Source organism: Xenopus tropicalis, chromosome 8 (genome assembly GCF_000004195.4).
Source record: "Xenopus tropicalis strain Nigerian chromosome 8, UCB_Xtro_10.0, whole genome shotgun sequence".
NCBI lineage: Eukaryota > Metazoa > Chordata > Amphibia > Anura > Pipidae > Xenopus > Xenopus tropicalis.
This window is the reverse complement of record NC_030684.2, coordinates 67,148,965-67,167,058: the sequence shown is the minus strand read 5'-3', so window position 1 is coordinate 67,167,058 and position 18,094 is coordinate 67,148,965. Positions and strand designations below refer to the sequence as shown.

The window sequence follows — 18,094 nt, the reverse complement described above, 5'->3', positions numbered from 1 at the left end:
GAGGGAGAATGCATTTTATGGTACTCGTGACACTTTCTACTTCCTTTCTGGCAAACACCAGGAGCCCTATCTTGGTATGGATACTTCATAATGACTCTTAAACACCTTTTTGTCTGTCCTTCTGAAAACCAGACTCAAAGTGGTTTAAATGTAATAACTTCATTTCATCCGCAATAAAATGTACAGGCACAGGTCAGATGTGTTTTGTGCCAAGTCTTTGATTAGCTACAAATGCATCAGACCTGTGTCTGTACTTTTCATTGCTGATGGAATAAAGTTTTTTTTTTTAACCACTTTAAAACATTGAGCCCAGTTTTCAGAAGCGCGGCCAATGTAGTTATTGTACATTTCCTGCAATCTACATGTTCAGAACCCATACCAGACTCAATAAGTGGGAAGCTCAGTTTTTTTTCTTTTATGTGTGTGGCAGCATTGTGAACAGGCCAAATCCTTGTGATTGAAGGGCTTGAGGCAGTGTGCACTGGAGCCAAAGGAAACAATGCGTATATATGGACGCTGAAGCTTCATTTTGCCTTTATAGTTTTGTAGTAAGTGCTTTTGTAACATGTAACCCTATTCATTTCTGGTGTCTGGAAACCTCTGGGTTAATTTTTGTAGTCTTACTGAGGGATTCTTGGTATACTATCAGACTGAGTTTGGTCCCTGAGATTCGAAAGTCTCCAAATCTACACACTATTAACAGTGATCAATAATTAAAAGCATTAATTTAAAACAATCTGAAAGACGATAGCACTGCTTTAGAAAATAGCATATTTTCTATACAATGGTCACTAAAGAGGTTATGTCATATTTGTGTTGCAATGATCACAAAGACCATGAAATTATATAAAACAATTTGGGTGTCTGATCTGCATTTTATTGTTGATGCTCCAACCAGCTGGTCAAAAACAAAAACTTTTCTTACTGCACATGTATAGGTGGAAAATGGCTAAATAACATTACAACTGACACTGTACTATAAGGAATCCTCTCGCTCCGACACCAAATAAAGACAAAGTAAACATTCAACAAGTTTTCGGTGATCAGCTTTTAATGACAGTTTTTTTTTTTGTTGTTTTTTTTTTTTTTTTTTTTTATTTGTCCACATTTGACCATCAATAACTCAGAAAGTTATTTCATTGGTACATAGTGAGCTCATATTTATATACATATTTCTTTCCCAAATTACCTTAACAGAAATAAAGCTTTCACTGAAACTACAAGAGTTAAAAAAAATGTAAACAATTATCTTTTTACACAGTTTTGAAAAACCCCTATCATTGCTCAGAATGACCCTTTAATGCTTTAGGACACCAAAAACATCATAGGTGCAAAAGAACGCATCTTAAGCCCACACAGAAGGTAGGGGCTGTCAGGCCCCTAAAAGACTAATGGGCTGATGCAGAAGGAATGAGTTTTTTAAATGCAAAAGTAATGTGCCCCAGAGTGCAAAGCAGGCGATACAAATCAATGTATAAGTCACAACAAAAAATACAGAAGCAAAGGTTGCAAGCAAATCCCAGAAAGTTTTCACTTTAAAATGTTCTGACCTAAAAGAAACAACATTTTATTCTATTGATAGGTACCACCAACATAGATAATCAGAAAATGCAATTTTGTGCAACAGAAAATAAAAATATTCTCCTTTCCCATTTCACATAAAAAGAACATATACTCTTTTTTCCATTATAGTTAATAAATAAGTCTACAATGCTTAGTACTGCATTGCCCCTAAACCAGTGGGGGTTAAATATTTTGATTGGTGTAGCACCATTTAACAATTTAATGTTGAGCATGACAGGGAAATCTAAAATTCATTGCTGAATGGTTTAGAAGGTTAATCTTCCATGATTGTATTTCTGTAAGGATAAGTATGAAATGGTAATGCTAAAGCGTGCAAGCAAAGCACATATATATGTGTCTGTAACCACTGCATCTGAATCTGCATATGGCCTACATTATTGTCTGCTGCAAAAAATTCTCTATTTAGCCATTAATGTGAGAAGAAAAAGGTAAAGTAAGTTATATAGTCTACTAACTAAGGAGAAATAACAAGCAAGCACTTTGTGTGACAGACATACTGCTTTCTAGTAGTCTCGTACATGGCTACCACATAGCTGTGGCACTGCAAATAATTTATGCTGTACATGCAGTAGACCATTTAAAACCTTAAGCCACCAACCAACACATGGCAGGAGTATATCTTTTACCTAGGGAATTTATAGCCAAGCAATGTGCTTATGTGCTAACTGCCTCCACATATATGTTCTGATTTGTGCATTAGAAGTAAAAGCATTTGACACATAATAAACAGATGTTGTCTTAGTGATAAATCTTGTCTTTGCCTAATCACTTAGATCCGATAAGACATTCCTTCTAAGAACATACAATGTTTCCTTTAAAAATGATATTGGTTAAAGATTAAGAATGGTTCATCTATAACCAAAAAATATATACAGGTCACCAAATGTAGCCTCTCAGCAAACTAAGCCAGATGGTCACTATACCAACATTTCTATGACTAAGGACTTTTTCTGACCTGCATTTCAGATCACACATTTAAAGTTTAATTCTGGAATGCAATAAATGGATTTCCACTGTATTGAGCTGTACTGACAATCCGGGCAGAATGAAGGCTGAATAAGCTTTTAAGGCCAAGTACATGTAAGAAGTAACAACTCTTATTTTCATAGTATGGGTCTGGAGGTACAAAAGTCCTGCTATATCAACTTTATTAATGTACACTGCCTTAGGACATAATCTCATCCTTCCCCTGGTGCCCACTGGGCTGGTTAAAATGCCCATCGGGTATTTTCTATAAGACAGTTGTATGTATGACTCAGGTATTAAACTGAAGACAGGCAGTCCCAAATATTCCAATGCACAAGGTTATTGAAGTAACCTTCAGGGGTGTAAGTTAATATCTTAATAATATTATATGGTCTGCTATGCCAAGGGGTCCTAGTACAGCAGCCACAGGACCAAAGTACAAGTTACTATGGACTATAGTTGCCCTTAATATGAACTACTGGGTACTGCTTACAAAGGATCCCCATCCTAGCTGCAAAGACCTGCTTCACATGCAGTCACACAGACAAACTTGTGCAATGTTGACTTTGCTTTTCATGGCCAGGGTGGAACTGAAGATACAGAGCAAGGTGGCTCCCTCTTAATAAAAACACACAGGTTGTTACCAGATAAGAAAAACTGCATAACAGCATCCATTGGAAGCAGAAAAATGGCACTCCTGGCTAAAGACTCCATTTGCACTAAACAAATATTTGCTATTTGCTTACTTCTAAAATTGATATTGTAACTTACAGATTAACTAAACATTGCAGATATTGATAAACTCGCAGTTTCCATCATTTTTAAATTTCAGCAGCTAAGACCTAAATTATTTAAGGAATGAGGTTCCACAACATCTGCAGTGTCGTACGTAGCTGACCTGTGGATTAGGAGGAGGAGATGATACTAATCTGTATCTTCAGTTTCATGAGTTAGAAATTCTTTTGGCGACCAAGGTTTGAGGGATCTACTGAGGATGTGCCAAGTTATGTGTCACCATCATGTTTCAAGTACTCTTGGCTGTGGGAACATTTCCTAATAGTAGATTGTGTTTCGGTTCATGCTATATTCTTCTTTTTGTTAATGAATACTTTAATTGCTCCAGTAAAATCAGCAGAGAGAAGCACTTCTGTATGGTCAGATTTCAATGCACCTATGAAAAAACACAAGAACAGTATGTATCCTCTTAGATTATTAAATACTTTAAGAAAGCATCTTTATAAACAAAGTCAATTAACACCACCCAAACCAGGGTTTTTCATAATAACACTGCAAGTTATTTATGCTTAGAAAATATCAGAATTTTTTTTTTCTAGAAAATTCAAAATTTTTTTTCTTGGCCTTTTGTCCTGTTTAACAACAGGCTTATATCACCTAGTGAAAGATTCCAGCCAGGTAGGCAATAACACAGCAAAGTGATGGCTAATTCTATTTATTTAAATAGGAAATATATCTGCTTTTGGCTACGCGTAAAGAAAACGTCATTTCATATGGTTTCTGTTATGCTTGAGTTTGGAACTGTAATATGATATTCACCTGATGGTATATTTTCTACTGGCTCTGCTTGGTCACCTTCTTGTTTTTCAGAAGACGTTTCTGCTGATACCATTAGGCCTGGGTTTGGTGCAAAGATGGCAGACGTAACAACTGCATTGTGTGCTGAAAGGGAAAATGAGGGCATTGTTACATAAATGTCTTAAAGGGGTGGTTCACCTATATGTTAACTTTTACAGGTATGGGACCCGGTTATCTAGAATGCTTGGGACCAAGGGTTTTTCCGTAATTTGGATCTTCATCCATTAAGTCTACTAAAAAATAAAAAAAAAAAACCATTATTTAAACCCAATAGGATTGTTCTGCATTCAATAAGGATTAATTATATCTAAGTTGGGATCAAATACAAGGTACTGTTTTATATTTAGAGAGAAAAAGGAAATCAATATAAAAAAAACCTGAATTATTTGATTAAAATTGAGTCTATGGGAGACAGGCTTTCCGTAATTTGGAGCTTTCTGGATAATGGGTTTCCAGATAATGGATCCCATACCTGTAGTATGTTATGCAATGGCCAATTCTGCTCCCTGGTTGCTAAGGTAATTTGTACCCTAGCAACCAAATAGCTGCAGAAACTTCAAACTGGAGAGCTGCTGAACTGAAAATGAAATAACTAAAAAAAAACTACAAATAAAAAATGAAGACCAATTGCAAATTGTCTCAGAATATTACTCTCTACAGGATACTAAAAGTTAACTCAAAGATAAACAACCCCTTTAAAATGGGAAAAGGTCAAAATATGTCCAACTTTTTCACTATTAAAATGACTGGACAAAGCCTGGCAGATTATATATCGGAATGATTATATGGAAAAGCCACCTAGGTGGGCTAGACACCGTGAGGGAGCTTCTGGAGCGGACAGCCATGCTATTTGCCGCACATGGGTATAATAAGCAAGTCTCCCCACCTACTGGCTCACTGCCAATATATGGTCATCTTTAATTAACTTGTGTGCTGCTAATCTTAGGAAAAGATGTGTTTCAAAAGTAGATGGTGCCAACCATTAGAAAAAAAAAAAAAGCAACACTTTTTAATTTGTCTTCTCATAACATACCTTTAATTCCCTCCCAGAAGTCATTGCGATCTCTTCTGACTGATGTGAACTTGCTTAGATCATGGTACGTACTCCAGATATAAACATATTTATCTTCAGAGCCGCTTACAATGTATGTAAAATCATGACTGGAAATAAGAATAGAGTATTTAACGTTATCCTGTCACCCAGATTCTGAATGAGATTATATGAAACCACTGCCTTTATTTATTATTACTATTGAATATGACTAGGGTCAGATCATATCTTAGGCAGCAGTATCACACTTTTGGGACAATCACTAAGTAAAAACTTCTCACCTTCTTATTATCACTTAATTAGTGCATATTCAGACAAGATGGGAAATGAAAATAGCATGCTAGATTGGTGAAGGTTGACATCTTTAACCCTTTAAGTGGCACAAAATGAAGCAACTATGGCTTTGAAGTGAAAAACCAGGATCCAAACTGCATCCATGTTTGTGTTCAATTAAAATCATATGTTCGGCAATGTGAGGTGCCAGCCAAACAATTTTAGGTTATGAGCAAACATAATGCCTTGCCCACCAAAGTGGGTTAAAACTACTACTACATGAGTAGTGCAGGCTGTTGCTATGAATTTTTTTTTTTAATGAATGTTACATTATGAACTGATGTCAGGGGACTATTATCTATTCTATATACGCATGTGAAGAAAATGCAAATATCTAACTTGTACTGCTCAGAGTAAGTTGGGTGTAAATTATTTTCTACTGAATGATGTACATATATGCATGCAATAAATAATTAGGTCAATGGGCATGCAAACCAGTGTAGATATACTGTATATTGATATTTGGATCTGATGCAAAATAATGATTTAACAACATGGTGAGTTAAGGTGGCCCTACACAGTAAGATCCGCTCTGTTGGCAAGGTAGCCAAACTAGCACATCATCTTTCAAAATTCCCACCTAAGGTATCTTGAGATATCTTATTCGATCATTTGGCCCTAGCGCCAAACACTAAAATGGCAGGCATAGGCACCGTTTGACTGAGGACTGCATTAACGAGCCAATGCACTCCTCGATCAAACAGAAAATCAAACCTGCCAATCGTTATCTGCCCAATTTTAGGTCAGATATCGATCAGGTAGGCCTGCCAGGGGTGCCCATACATGGGCAGATAAGCTGCTAAATAGGTCTGAAGGACCCAGATCGCAGTTGAAATATGCCGGCGTATGGCAGATGGGGGCAACATTCTTCGTTTTACCTGAAGCTTGCTTTTATCTGACTGCTACTATTAACACAGCCTTTGTATTTCATTGATAATGACAGATCTCTCAAGTCATACAGCCTTATTCTGGAGTCGTTTGAGGTCACCAAAATCTGAGGTAAAATAAACACAAACAGGTTAAAAAAGGTAGATCTAAAAAGGCAAAAATGAACAGTACATTCATAAGAATTAAATTAAATAATTAAGCAGTGCCTCATGCCCAGTACACAAAAGCAAAGTGTTGCTATTATATATTTAGATGAGTCCCCCACGCAGTGTATTGTACAGGGCTGAGAAATGAGAATGCATTATATCTAGAAAAATATTTTTAAAGGAACAGTAACACTAAAAAATAAAAATGTTTTAAAATAATTAAAATATAATGTACCGTTGCCCTGCACTGGTAAAAGTTGCGTGTTTGCTTCAGAAAGACTACTGTAGTTAATAGAAATAGCTGCTGTGAGGCCATGGGGGCAGCCATTTAAATTGAAAAAAGGAGAAAAGGCACAGGTTACATAAGAAGATAACAGATAAACTGTGAAGAATACAATGGGAATCTATACTACTTATCTGTTATCTGCTTAGTAACCTGTGCCTTTTCTCCTTTTTTCAATTTAAATGGCTGCCCCCATGGCTACACAGCAGGGTATTTATATAAACTGCAGTAGTGTTTAGGAAGAAAACACACAACTTTTACCAGTGCAGAGCAATAGTATATAATATATTAATTATTTTTATACACTTTCATTTTTTGGTGTTACTGTTCCTTTAAAATGATAATCTTGAAAATAAATGGTAATACAAAAAAAGCCAAACATGCTTCCAAAGCATGCAAAGCAAAGAGGGACTTTGTGCCTATGTTTCTGTTCACAGGTTGTCAACAGACACATTGCAAACAGTGCAACTAAAAATAGCAAATTGTTGTATATGAACTTATATGATATGGAGAATGTTTTCCTGCATTTTACACCATTGTTTTGTGGTCCCACTAATATATAACACATAATAAACTTCCCTGATTTTACATTTTCCTGGATTTTGCACCATTTTTTTTCTGGTCCCCTGAAAAACTGAAAATGGGGGTTTATACTATAATGATGAATTTATGTTTTAATTCTGCTTTTACTATTACACTGAGGGGCCCAGTCATTAAAGCATGACCACGACTGAAAAAAATTCTTATTCTATTCTTCTTTTTTTTTTTTTATTTTAAAGTTTTGAACTATTTGTACTGTTAACAATATCATTAAAATAGTATGACTTTTTCGAGATACATACGTTATTCTACGAAAAAGTCGTACTTTACACAAAGACAACAAAAATTTTGTTATTCATTCAAGCTTCAGTATCGTGACTTTCCTTTGGCCAGGTTGGAGCTGCAGAGTGCCATTGAGTCCTATGAAAGGCTTCCAAAATCATGCACTGAAGTTTTAAAGTCAGAAAGGTTTTCGCGCCTTTTACGATCGTTCAGATACAAAAATTTCCTAACTTTCGTATCGCAACCACAATATTTTGTACGACCACGACACAAATTTTCACGCAATTTACGCACATCAGAAATTATTGTGGTTACTACGAAATTTTTCCAATCATGCTTTTTAACAATCCGAAATTTGTGTTTTAATGAATGGGCCCCTTAGTGTGCTCTAGTATAAAAATATTTATAGAAAGAAGCACGATTACTGGGATGTTTAACTAAAAAAAAAAAAAAAAGATGTGCATAATGTCATAATGTATACTTAACTTAATGAACTGAAAGACCTTTAAGTGTGAGTCTCTGTCAATATTTGTATTACAGGTATGGGATTTATCATCCAGAATGCTCAGGACCTGGGATCTTTACACAATTTGTCACAATACCGTAAGTCTACTATAAATGATTTAGACAAAATAAACCCAGTAGGACTGTTTAACCTCCAATAAGGATTAATTATAGCTAAATTGGGATCAAGTTTAAGGCACTCTTTGTTACAGTGTTGCACTGGCAGATCACCCCACACATACTCAGTGGTGTCACAGGTCGGTCTGGTGTACGACTACAGTTAAACAATATTGAAGGAAATTGTGTTTGTGCAGGAACCAAATTAAAAATGTATGTGTGTACATCTTCAGTATACTGAAAGTAAGCTTCTGATTGCCATGGGGTACCAAACACAAACAAACATTGCTGCTATTAGTACATAATAGAAAAAAAGTCAATTTTGTCTGCATTTTCATTAGGAGGACAACATGCAATCATAACAATATTATGTAGTGAATAAATACTAAGTGCACAAAACATGTACTATGTGTATATGTGATTTAGATGTTATTAGCTAAGGATGCTAATTTTGCAATAATATATCATCTACATAATTTATCAGTTTAGCCAGTGAGTAGCTTCATTCTGCTTGTCACAAAATAATTTAAAACGTACCTTATTTTCACCCGGTAATGGCTCTATTCCAGTAATTTTTCTTCCTACCCTGTTTCGCCCTCTCGTGGAGCGTACATGTATTTGGGTATGGTATTTTAAATGCTAGAAGGAGAAAACAAAACAATATTACTTAAAAACAATACTGTTTTCCAATGTAACGTCACATTTAAATCCATTATACCCCAGCACCCCTCATCAAAAAAAGTGATTACCTCAGTATCATAAAAAATGCACCTTCCATCATACGTGCCAATAACTGCATGTTTTCCATTTTGACAAAAGTTAGCGGCTGTAATTAATTTCGTTTGTCCATCAATCTCGTTCCACAAAGCAACTTTCTTGTCAGGAATATTCCAAAGCCTGAGTTTACCATCAAGAGAACCACTTAAGAAGTAACGATCATCCTAGAGAGAAAGCTCTATACAATTACATTTTGAATACAGCATAAACTGAATTAAATACAACAAAAATAAATTCGAAAACTCTTCAAATTGACCTAAAATTTGCTAACTGCATAAACTTGATTTCTACTCATGTATCAACTGATTAAAAATTTGTATTAGCTTTCTGGTGGTGGCTCTACTTTAAAAATAACCATAAGTGAAGTTACCCATAGGAGCATTTTTAATATAGCTTCAGCCTCCAGGCATGAGCAATAGGTTATAGAATGTGAGAGTAAGTGCCTGAATCCTACCAGCTTTTAGGTAGCAAGCTTTTTATTTTTTTCCAAAACCTGCTTGTGGTAAAAAACAAACAAAAAACCATGTTAAAATCCCTTTGGCAACAAGTCGAACCAACTGAACCAAACAATAATAAACATGCCTCTTAGAGTTATGGCACAAGTGGTACATTTTTCTCTGCAAAAGTTGCCATGATGACAATTGTCCCATGTGCAACAGCAATAATATTAGCAAAACATACCTGCTTCCATCGACATGAACATTAATGAACAGACTTTTTCCTGGGACAATTTTCAGAGCTTTTTTCAGAAGAACTGTTACATGCTAAATAAGCCTAAAATTGCCAGGTTTAAAAAAAATGAAAGCAATCTGGGTTTAACACAATATCTTGAAAACCACAGAAACATGACTCACCCTTGGATGGAAAGCTATTGCTGTAACAAAATCAATATGCTGGAAGCAACAAAGACACTCCCTCCTGGATATATGCCACAGACGCACTGTCTTGTCCATTGATGATGAGAGTAAGAAATAATTCTGTAGGAGCATTTGGAAGACCATTGTAAGAACTCTGAAATATATTTGTTCATCTTGACAATAGATACACTATATATCTTAGCTACGATTTAACTTGTAGCTATATAATTAGGATTCTGTACTCAGCTAAGGGAAAGCTATAATTTAAACTGCATGCAATTCGATTTCCAGTAAATGCACAATCAAGCATTTAAAAACACTTTTGCAGACTAAGCAAAGATAAGTTACATAGTTAACTGTGTAAACTACAAAACAGCTCCTGACATTTATTTATACTACCAACATATAAGACATTAGATCACCATGCTCCTCTCAGGTTTATTTATTCATCTAAAGGGAGAATGCACTGTCCTTTTAGATTGCTGATTTATACAGGGCCGGATTTCTCTTTGGTGCGCCCCGAGGCCGCCCCTGTGGGAGTCCCCCATGTGCATGCGCGAACGCGCACCCCAGTGCGCATGCGCAAACGCGCTCCCGTTGCGCATGCGCAAGCGCGCCCCCAGTGCGCATGCGCAAAGCGCCAGCTCCCCATTGCGCATGCGCAAAGCGCCAGCGCATGCGCGAACGCTCTTTTTAACTCCCATACGGAGCAGTGGGGAGAGGTCCCGACTGCTCCGTATGGGAGCAAAATTAAAAAATGTTCTTGCGGCGGGGCGGCATGCCGCCCCTAAACTTCTGCCGCCCCTAAACTTCTGCCGCCCTAGGCCCGGGCCTTTGTGGCCTCTCCGCAAATCCGGGCCTGGATTTATATGAACCATGCCTACTTACAGAAGCATCTATCACAGCACAAGTGACATTCAGATAAATGATTGATAATATTGAAGAACATCTTCAATATGCAGGAGGAAATATTAGGGCCACATGACAATTATATTAGACCGTACTGCTAAAACAACTCTTTTAAGAAAAAATAGGTAGATACAAATATGTGCTCTTACCAGAATATAAAACACATACTTTGCCAAGTACTTAATTTAGTCAATTAGTCCAGGGTCTTGAACATTCCTTCTTAAATGTATTATTTACACCAATAAGATTACAAAGAACACACATTGGCACCTTTCAAATGATAAATGATAAAACTGACCACAGTCTGTATCAATGTGATAGTGACCTTAGAACAGGGACCTTTTTTACTCATGAGACACACTCAGATGTAACAGGTATTGGTGAGCCACATTAGCATGAAAAAAGTTCTCTGTGGATGCCAAATAAGGACTGTGATTGGCTATTTGGTAGCCCCATGGTTTGCTGGCCTGTAGGAATCTCTGTTTGGAGTAAAACTGGGTCTCTTGTGCTCCCAAACCTTGGCTCCAAAACATATTTAAAAATTGGCACCTACTTTGAGGCCACCAGGAACAACATCAAAGGAGGCGGTGAGCAATATGTTACTCACAAGCCACTGGTTGGGGATCACTGCCTTAGAATGTGAACTACACTTTGGAAAGGGCTGATGTGAGTGATGCATAATACCTGTACAGGAGAATATGTCAGCACAAAAATATATGATTATAATAATATCCAAACCCCCTATTAAAAACCCCTACTAATACCTGGTTCTGCATGGGATTGGTACCCTGCGACCCTTCAGATATTGCTTGGCTATAAAACTCAGGTTCTAGTCAAGGAGGTGACATTTATTTTAAATAATTGTATATTAAAAGAAATCTAGTAATTAGTGTGCTCATTCTACAAATTCTATTCTAACATGCAAAAAGTAACTACTGAAGTCTAGAAAACCTAAATTGCAACATTAAATAAATAGTGCAGAATGAAAAGGATTTTTTAAACAAAGCCACAAGAATATGGAATCTTTCCATCATGACTTCTGTGCACGGAACACTTATTAATTCATAAATAGTAACAGATATTTAGATACACTGTTTGATAAAAGCATGTCTGATGCCAGAATGTGGCTATAAAGACATTTTTGTAATGCAATAATTGGCAGCTGTGACTATTTTGCATTTAAGCAGATGGAACATTTAATAGGAAGCAAATGCTGTTTAAACTTTCCTTACTTTAGACCAGGACAAGTCCAGAAGATCGGCTGTGTGTCCTTTGTATTTACAAAATGGCACCTGTCGAAAGGGGGCATTTTTATCATCAGGGTCCATGTCGTCTGTTGCACTATAGACCTATAATATATGGATACATACCATTTTAAATACCTTTGACCAGAAAACAGTGGGTTATCCAAAAACAAAAAACGAAACACTAGATTACACAGGAAAAAAGGAGCATGAAATCGGACTTTGTCACAGAATTAAAATTAGCTAAAAAACATAGCTTGGTGAAAATTGTTATTGTAACTGGAATACATTGGTACTCATTTATCTGATGACCAAGAAATAACAGTTTGTATTTCTGTTTTCAACTAGTCTCTACAACTATCTACATGAAATACATACCCCTCCATCTGTGTCAGACTTGGAAGAATTAAGACTTTCCTGAGATGGGGATGGGGACACCCTTCCTGAAAAGAAAAGCAAAGATTTGCAGCCTGTATACATTTTGTATGTATTGTTATCATGTTGTAAACCGTATCATATAATATCAAATTGTGGGCCAGTTTTTATTTTTCACTGTGCATTTTTGGTATTATTTTAAAATAACGGCATACAAAGTTTATGGAGACACTGAGCAGACTAGGGTCCCATAAAATCCCCTGAGTCACATCTGCCCACAGCTAAACAGCCATGCCCTAATATATTAACTTACTATCTTCATTGTTATGCAAAACATGGTTTAATAAATCAACTTTTAACACTGATATATGTATATATAATTGGAATGCACTATTTCTCAAAAAACTTTGGGATACAATTTAACACATCAGTTCCTTCTAACATTTACAGAGCAAATATTCTTCTTATATAGAAGAGAGGAGTGCACTGGAAAATGGCACACCCAGGCTGATGCAATGCAACACATCTAAAGATTTGAAAGATTATTCAATAAGAAACCAACAAACAAGTATGTACCTTCTGTGTTGTACTTGATTCGCATGTTATTGAAATAATCAAATGCATTTTTAAGAACCCATATTCTCACTACATTGTCTTGGCCAGCTGAGGCAAGCAATCGACCACAGTGAGAAAATTTCATTGTCCATACAGCACCCTAGAAACAGGGAAGAAAAAAAAAACCAAAACAACATCTAAACAACAAGACCCTTTACACTTAATAAAAATATTTCTATTTTTAGAATAAAACCAAAGATTACCACATGCTCTCCACTCAAATCCTGCACTACTTTGATTTGCTCAAAGTCGTATGGTCCCTTAAAACCATGTGCAGCTTTAAATTTTACAGGTCTTGTGTAGGGCATTCCTTCATCATCGCTGGAAGATGGGTCATCTTGATCAGTGTGAAAAACTAAAAGATAATAAGAATGTGCTTTTTAGAAATTATAAACTGGAAAAATATTTATAAACATGTCAGAAACATTCCACTATCTCTTAAATGTGTTGTTTATGAATCATGGTTCCAAAACCATTGAATCCTTAAATCTTGACTCTTCACTTAGAAGAACATATCAGGAAATTCTCACCTTCGTCTCTAACACTTTTCACTTTATTAACTGCACGCTCTCCATATTCTTCTGCAAGATGTTTTGCCCTTTTGACAGATTTCCCTAAAAATTTTTTTAGCTGAGTCCTTAAAAAGAAAAACAAAAGAGGGGCAATGTATATTACTATACATTAAATATAATGAACTACTTATTTAAATTTCTGAACTCATATAAATAACGAAGAATAAGATTACAAGACAGAAATGTCACCTGGAGGTCTGTGACATGGATTCAAATTTTCACTAAGGCTTTCAATACCTTTTCAATACACCAACCAAGCGAGATCCTTTATTCCATACACATGCAAACTAATATATTAATAGGTATTTTAATAATTTCTGGGACAAAACAGAGCATGTAAAAGTAACAGAGCATGTAAAAGTGAGCATGTTTGTACATTTTGCAGTTATTAATGCAGTCCTAGAACTCTAGGTCCCATGCCTCTCATTTTGAAGAAAAAAAAACATTGAGGAGAAGTGGTGGGGGTGCTCGGCCTAAACATCAACTACACTAAGAATTGCAAAGAATGGTCGTTTGCTCTGCAAGATACAGTGCACTTGAAAGTCCAGCATGAATGCCAGTTAGGGAGATTTGGGGTGAATTTGTAAATTCTGTCCTAGATATTCTTGAAACTATGGCTGAATAACTGATACACCGATATGGACCTTCAAGGGTGCCCTAACAGTTGGCCCTTCTAGGGGACTTAAACTGAAAAAGTTTGATAAACTTTGACTAAAAGAGACCATAATACTAAGCATATACATCTCGTATTAATTCTAAATGAGTGTGATATGGCTCATTATCAAACTGCATATTGTAAATATCAAATATGTACCATTCAATGGAAACCTTCAAAAACTGAAAACAAAAATACTGAAATAAAGATACATTACGTCTTCTGCTTTAGTTTTCCTCCATCAGTTTCAGATTGATGGGGCTGAGGCTTGTCCTCATCATCAGACTGTGCTGCATCATTGCTGCAAAAGACAAGGTTAAAAATCATAAGAATCACTTAGACACAACATCACACAGAATGAACAATGCATCTCACATGAACTTCTATTCAGGGTGTCAACTAAACAAGCTAATTCCATCAGACAGCACACTAAAGCAATCAAAATGCTCCAAAATTGTCTAACACTATTAAACATACAAGTATAGAAAATGATCTGCCTATGGAAGACATCACTCAAACATAAAAAAAAACCACGGCAGAGTGGTGTCCTCATCACTGCTTGTGTCTACCATAGGCAGAGTATTTCCCATCCTTTGCCATCCACTGGCATTAATGTAAATTGCCAGTGGGAAACAATTTACATCTCACAGTAGCCCAAAGTTACCTTGCGAGTCAACTTCAGCGTGCTGCGAGAAGGAGATGCATGTGCTCTCCGAGGGCAATTTACATTTATGCCTGTGGAAAGTGAGCTTTAGGTGTTTTGTCGTACTGGAAGTCAAAAGTGGACAAGAAAACATCTCGCGTACATGTGCTGTAAAGGAGTAAAATGGCTGAAGACTCTCTAGTGTACAGAACCACTACTATACACTAGATAAGTGATGGCTCAACAGTGTAACCCCTGATATTAACATACAACCTCCAAACAAAGTCATAATTGGCTGATGAAGTTTGCAGGGTTTGCAATTCAAGACAGGGTCATGGCTACGACTTTTCGAGTGATAAGAAAATAACCATGTATTGCTCTAGCTTCAGAATTCACCCATTTGTTTTATTTTCTCTGCAATGCAGTTAAAGTACATTGCACAAGTAGCCCTGTGTGCTACGAGTATGTGATAATAGTCCACATTTGATAAGGCTTGCCTAAATAAAAAGAGGCACACATAAAAGGTATGCCAAAAAAGCAAAAACGATTGTAAATTTAAACATAAAAATAGAAAATGAACAATGCACCAGTTGTAAGTCTATATATATTAACACCTGTCTTTCTGCAGTACAACACTTATATAATCTTACCTTACATACTCCTTTGTTCTTCTCATGATATGTAAGGTCAAAGGATTGATACCGGTAGGCAGTTTCTCCTCAGCCAGGCTCAAAGGAATTTCCTCCCCTGTATCCAGGTTCTTAATCATCACACTAGCTAAAATTTCCTGCAGTGGCAAAATGTGATTAATGATGTGTATCTGAACAGGGACTTTTCAGCTGACACTGTAAAAGTTTACTTTGAAAATGGCAACATACTTTCAAAGTCAGATGCTAGGGTTGTGGTAAAGGATTATAACTTCTAGGAGGCATTGTTTACTTTTTTGCTTCATAACCATGATTAAATATTCAATTCATTCCAATTCATGGAATGGGTTAATAAGACAGAGGGTTGTTATTTTGAAATAACGTGGGAGAAGTAACTTACCGTTTAAAGATCATGACTTCTGTGTATATTTAAACATATGTATGTATGGGAGGTGCCATATGATTTCACACATATTGGCACAACTCTGTGCCCTATGTAACATAATAAAAAAAGAACAAAGTTCTGAATGGTAAGAAAAAAAACAAATCATCAATTACTTCATCAGTAAGCTCTCTTCCCGAGTTTGAGCGAGGTCTTTGTGGGCCAAGACTTTCAATGGCTTGACAGGACAGTTGCCCGTCTGCTGCTTTTCCATTTTCCTATATACAGAAATAGGGAGATTGAGTTTTGCAGATGTTTTATTAAGATATATCCCACAGCTTCCATCATCTAAGGCTGGTTTATAACATCTACAATTTACATGCTCTTATTCCGAGATATCATTTCAATAACATTTTAAGCAACATTCGAAATCACTTATTTGTTATAACTAATGGACCATGGACTATTACGAAGTGGCCTAACTCTATGGGCCTGTTCCAACACTCGTACAATTTTTTTTGCCTTTCCCCCAAAAAGACACAGGCCAGCTGTGACCCACCCACAACTGTGGGGTCTGTTTCCATTACAGTTGGGCCAGGCACAGGAACCAGCTGCCCAAATGTTATTTTTCGCAGGGGCCAGGACCCCAATGTTACAGCACAGCTAATATGGGTTATCAAAGTAAATTATTATATTCCAATCTGTTTAAATGCTAAAACAGAGGATGAATACAGCCAATAAGGAGATTAAAAACCCTAAATTGACTTTAAATTACTTTCTGGTTGCTAGGTAAAAAAAATATAAGCTACAACATCAGTCCAGTTCCATTTTAGAGGCTAAATATAAAACTAAACAATTCAACGTCCCTCTTAAAAAAGGTAAAGTACACAAAACTTATACAGCATATGAAACTGTAATGCAAATGCCATCAACCCTTTTAAGGAAGCAGTATTATTAAAAAGCAAAAATATCTTAATTGCACTTACTGCTTCTATATTTTTGTCCAGCACCTACAAATACATTATTTCTTGGCAATAATGTTCTATTTTTTTTCATTATTCAGTATATGTTGAGCTGTATTAAAGTTTTACGTACCTGTGCTGTGACTACTTTTTCCCCACTTGTAGCACTAGCTAAATCCAAGGATGGCTGTGAATCCCTGTTCATATTTTCTGTTAATGTGTTTGGGGATAAAAGTCCTCCACCCAAGAATCCATCCTTCTGATCTGTAAGTCACAATAAAAAGTATATCAGTAGTTTATAATAATATTCTTTAAAAAACACAGTGTACGTGTACACAGGAATTGTTTTGAGGGAATGTCAAAAAGGGAAAAGCTAACTTTTATGTTTATGTTTTTTTATGAAAAGAACTCTGATGCCACACCTACATGTTGCATGTTGTTACCTGCATACTTGCTAAATAACCTGATTATTTCTGAAACTATACAACATGTTTTAATGGATTATATTATATAGTATGCCCCCTTACCTGCTCCTTTATTTCAAGACTATCTATATCGGGCAACCAAAATTTCAACTGCTGTATCAGTGATTTTTTTTTTTTTGCCTCCTGAGTAGCAGTTTAGAATAACATTCTTCTTTTCCCTTATGACACAAACCATTTTTCTTTCCATAAATCATGAACACTTTTACAAATTCCCCTTTAGCAATTCGATCTTTTTATAAAGGAGCTACTGGTTGTGTGCTGGCATTCCTACGGCAAATTGTCAGTTGTATCAAAAATGGGTACATTGCAAGCAATACACATTTACAGAGGGAAAGCAGATAATGACTTGTTAATGTATTAAAAAAGAGCTTAAGATACAGATAGCTGGTACAAGGTGCAGCAGCTTATTCAGGTAAACAATTTTTATGATGATGTTATCATTTAAAGGGGACCTGTGACCCTAAGAAATAATTCCAAATTGTTTTCCATTGTGTTTGTTAGCAAAATAAATGTCACCTACACTGTACAAATTATTTTAATCTTATTTTCTTCAGCCTTGGTATTCACAATTTCAGCAAGCAGACAGGTGCCATTTTGTGGACACTGTTATTAAGGAAAGCTTCTGCCAATATCTTGTTTCTGTGCCAGAATGAGGGGACCTGATAGCCATGTCCATGCACTGGT

The 18,094-nt window shown here is 36.1% G+C and overlaps 1 protein-coding gene across 1 annotated transcript in view; it reads right to left on the bottom strand.

Moving 5' to 3' along the window:
* Positions 1–1,022: 1,022 nt before the first annotated feature.
* The window catches only part of wdr44 (WD repeat domain 44), a 47,347-nt gene continuing 30,275 nt past the window's right edge, over positions 1,023–18,094 (bottom strand). Inside the window, exons 5-20 of the mRNA XM_002939663.5 lie at positions 17,059–17,189; positions 16,140–16,241; positions 15,585–15,721; positions 14,509–14,592; positions 13,595–13,701; positions 13,268–13,419; positions 13,026–13,164; positions 12,453–12,517; positions 12,063–12,179; positions 9,919–10,041; positions 9,037–9,228; positions 8,825–8,926; positions 6,406–6,521; positions 5,177–5,304; positions 4,105–4,227; positions 1,023–3,721 (exon numbers count right to left, since the gene is read on the bottom strand). Of these exons, the coding sequence (XP_002939709.1) occupies positions 3,627–3,721; positions 4,105–4,227; positions 5,177–5,304; positions 6,406–6,521; positions 8,825–8,926; positions 9,037–9,228; positions 9,919–10,041; positions 12,063–12,179; positions 12,453–12,517; positions 13,026–13,164; positions 13,268–13,419; positions 13,595–13,701; positions 14,509–14,592; positions 15,585–15,721; positions 16,140–16,241; positions 17,059–17,189 (1,913 nt within the window). The 3' untranslated portion in view covers positions 1,023–3,626. The remainder of the gene's footprint in view (positions 3,722–4,104; positions 4,228–5,176; positions 5,305–6,405; positions 6,522–8,824; positions 8,927–9,036; positions 9,229–9,918; positions 10,042–12,062; positions 12,180–12,452; positions 12,518–13,025; positions 13,165–13,267; positions 13,420–13,594; positions 13,702–14,508; positions 14,593–15,584; positions 15,722–16,139; positions 16,242–17,058; positions 17,190–18,094) is intronic.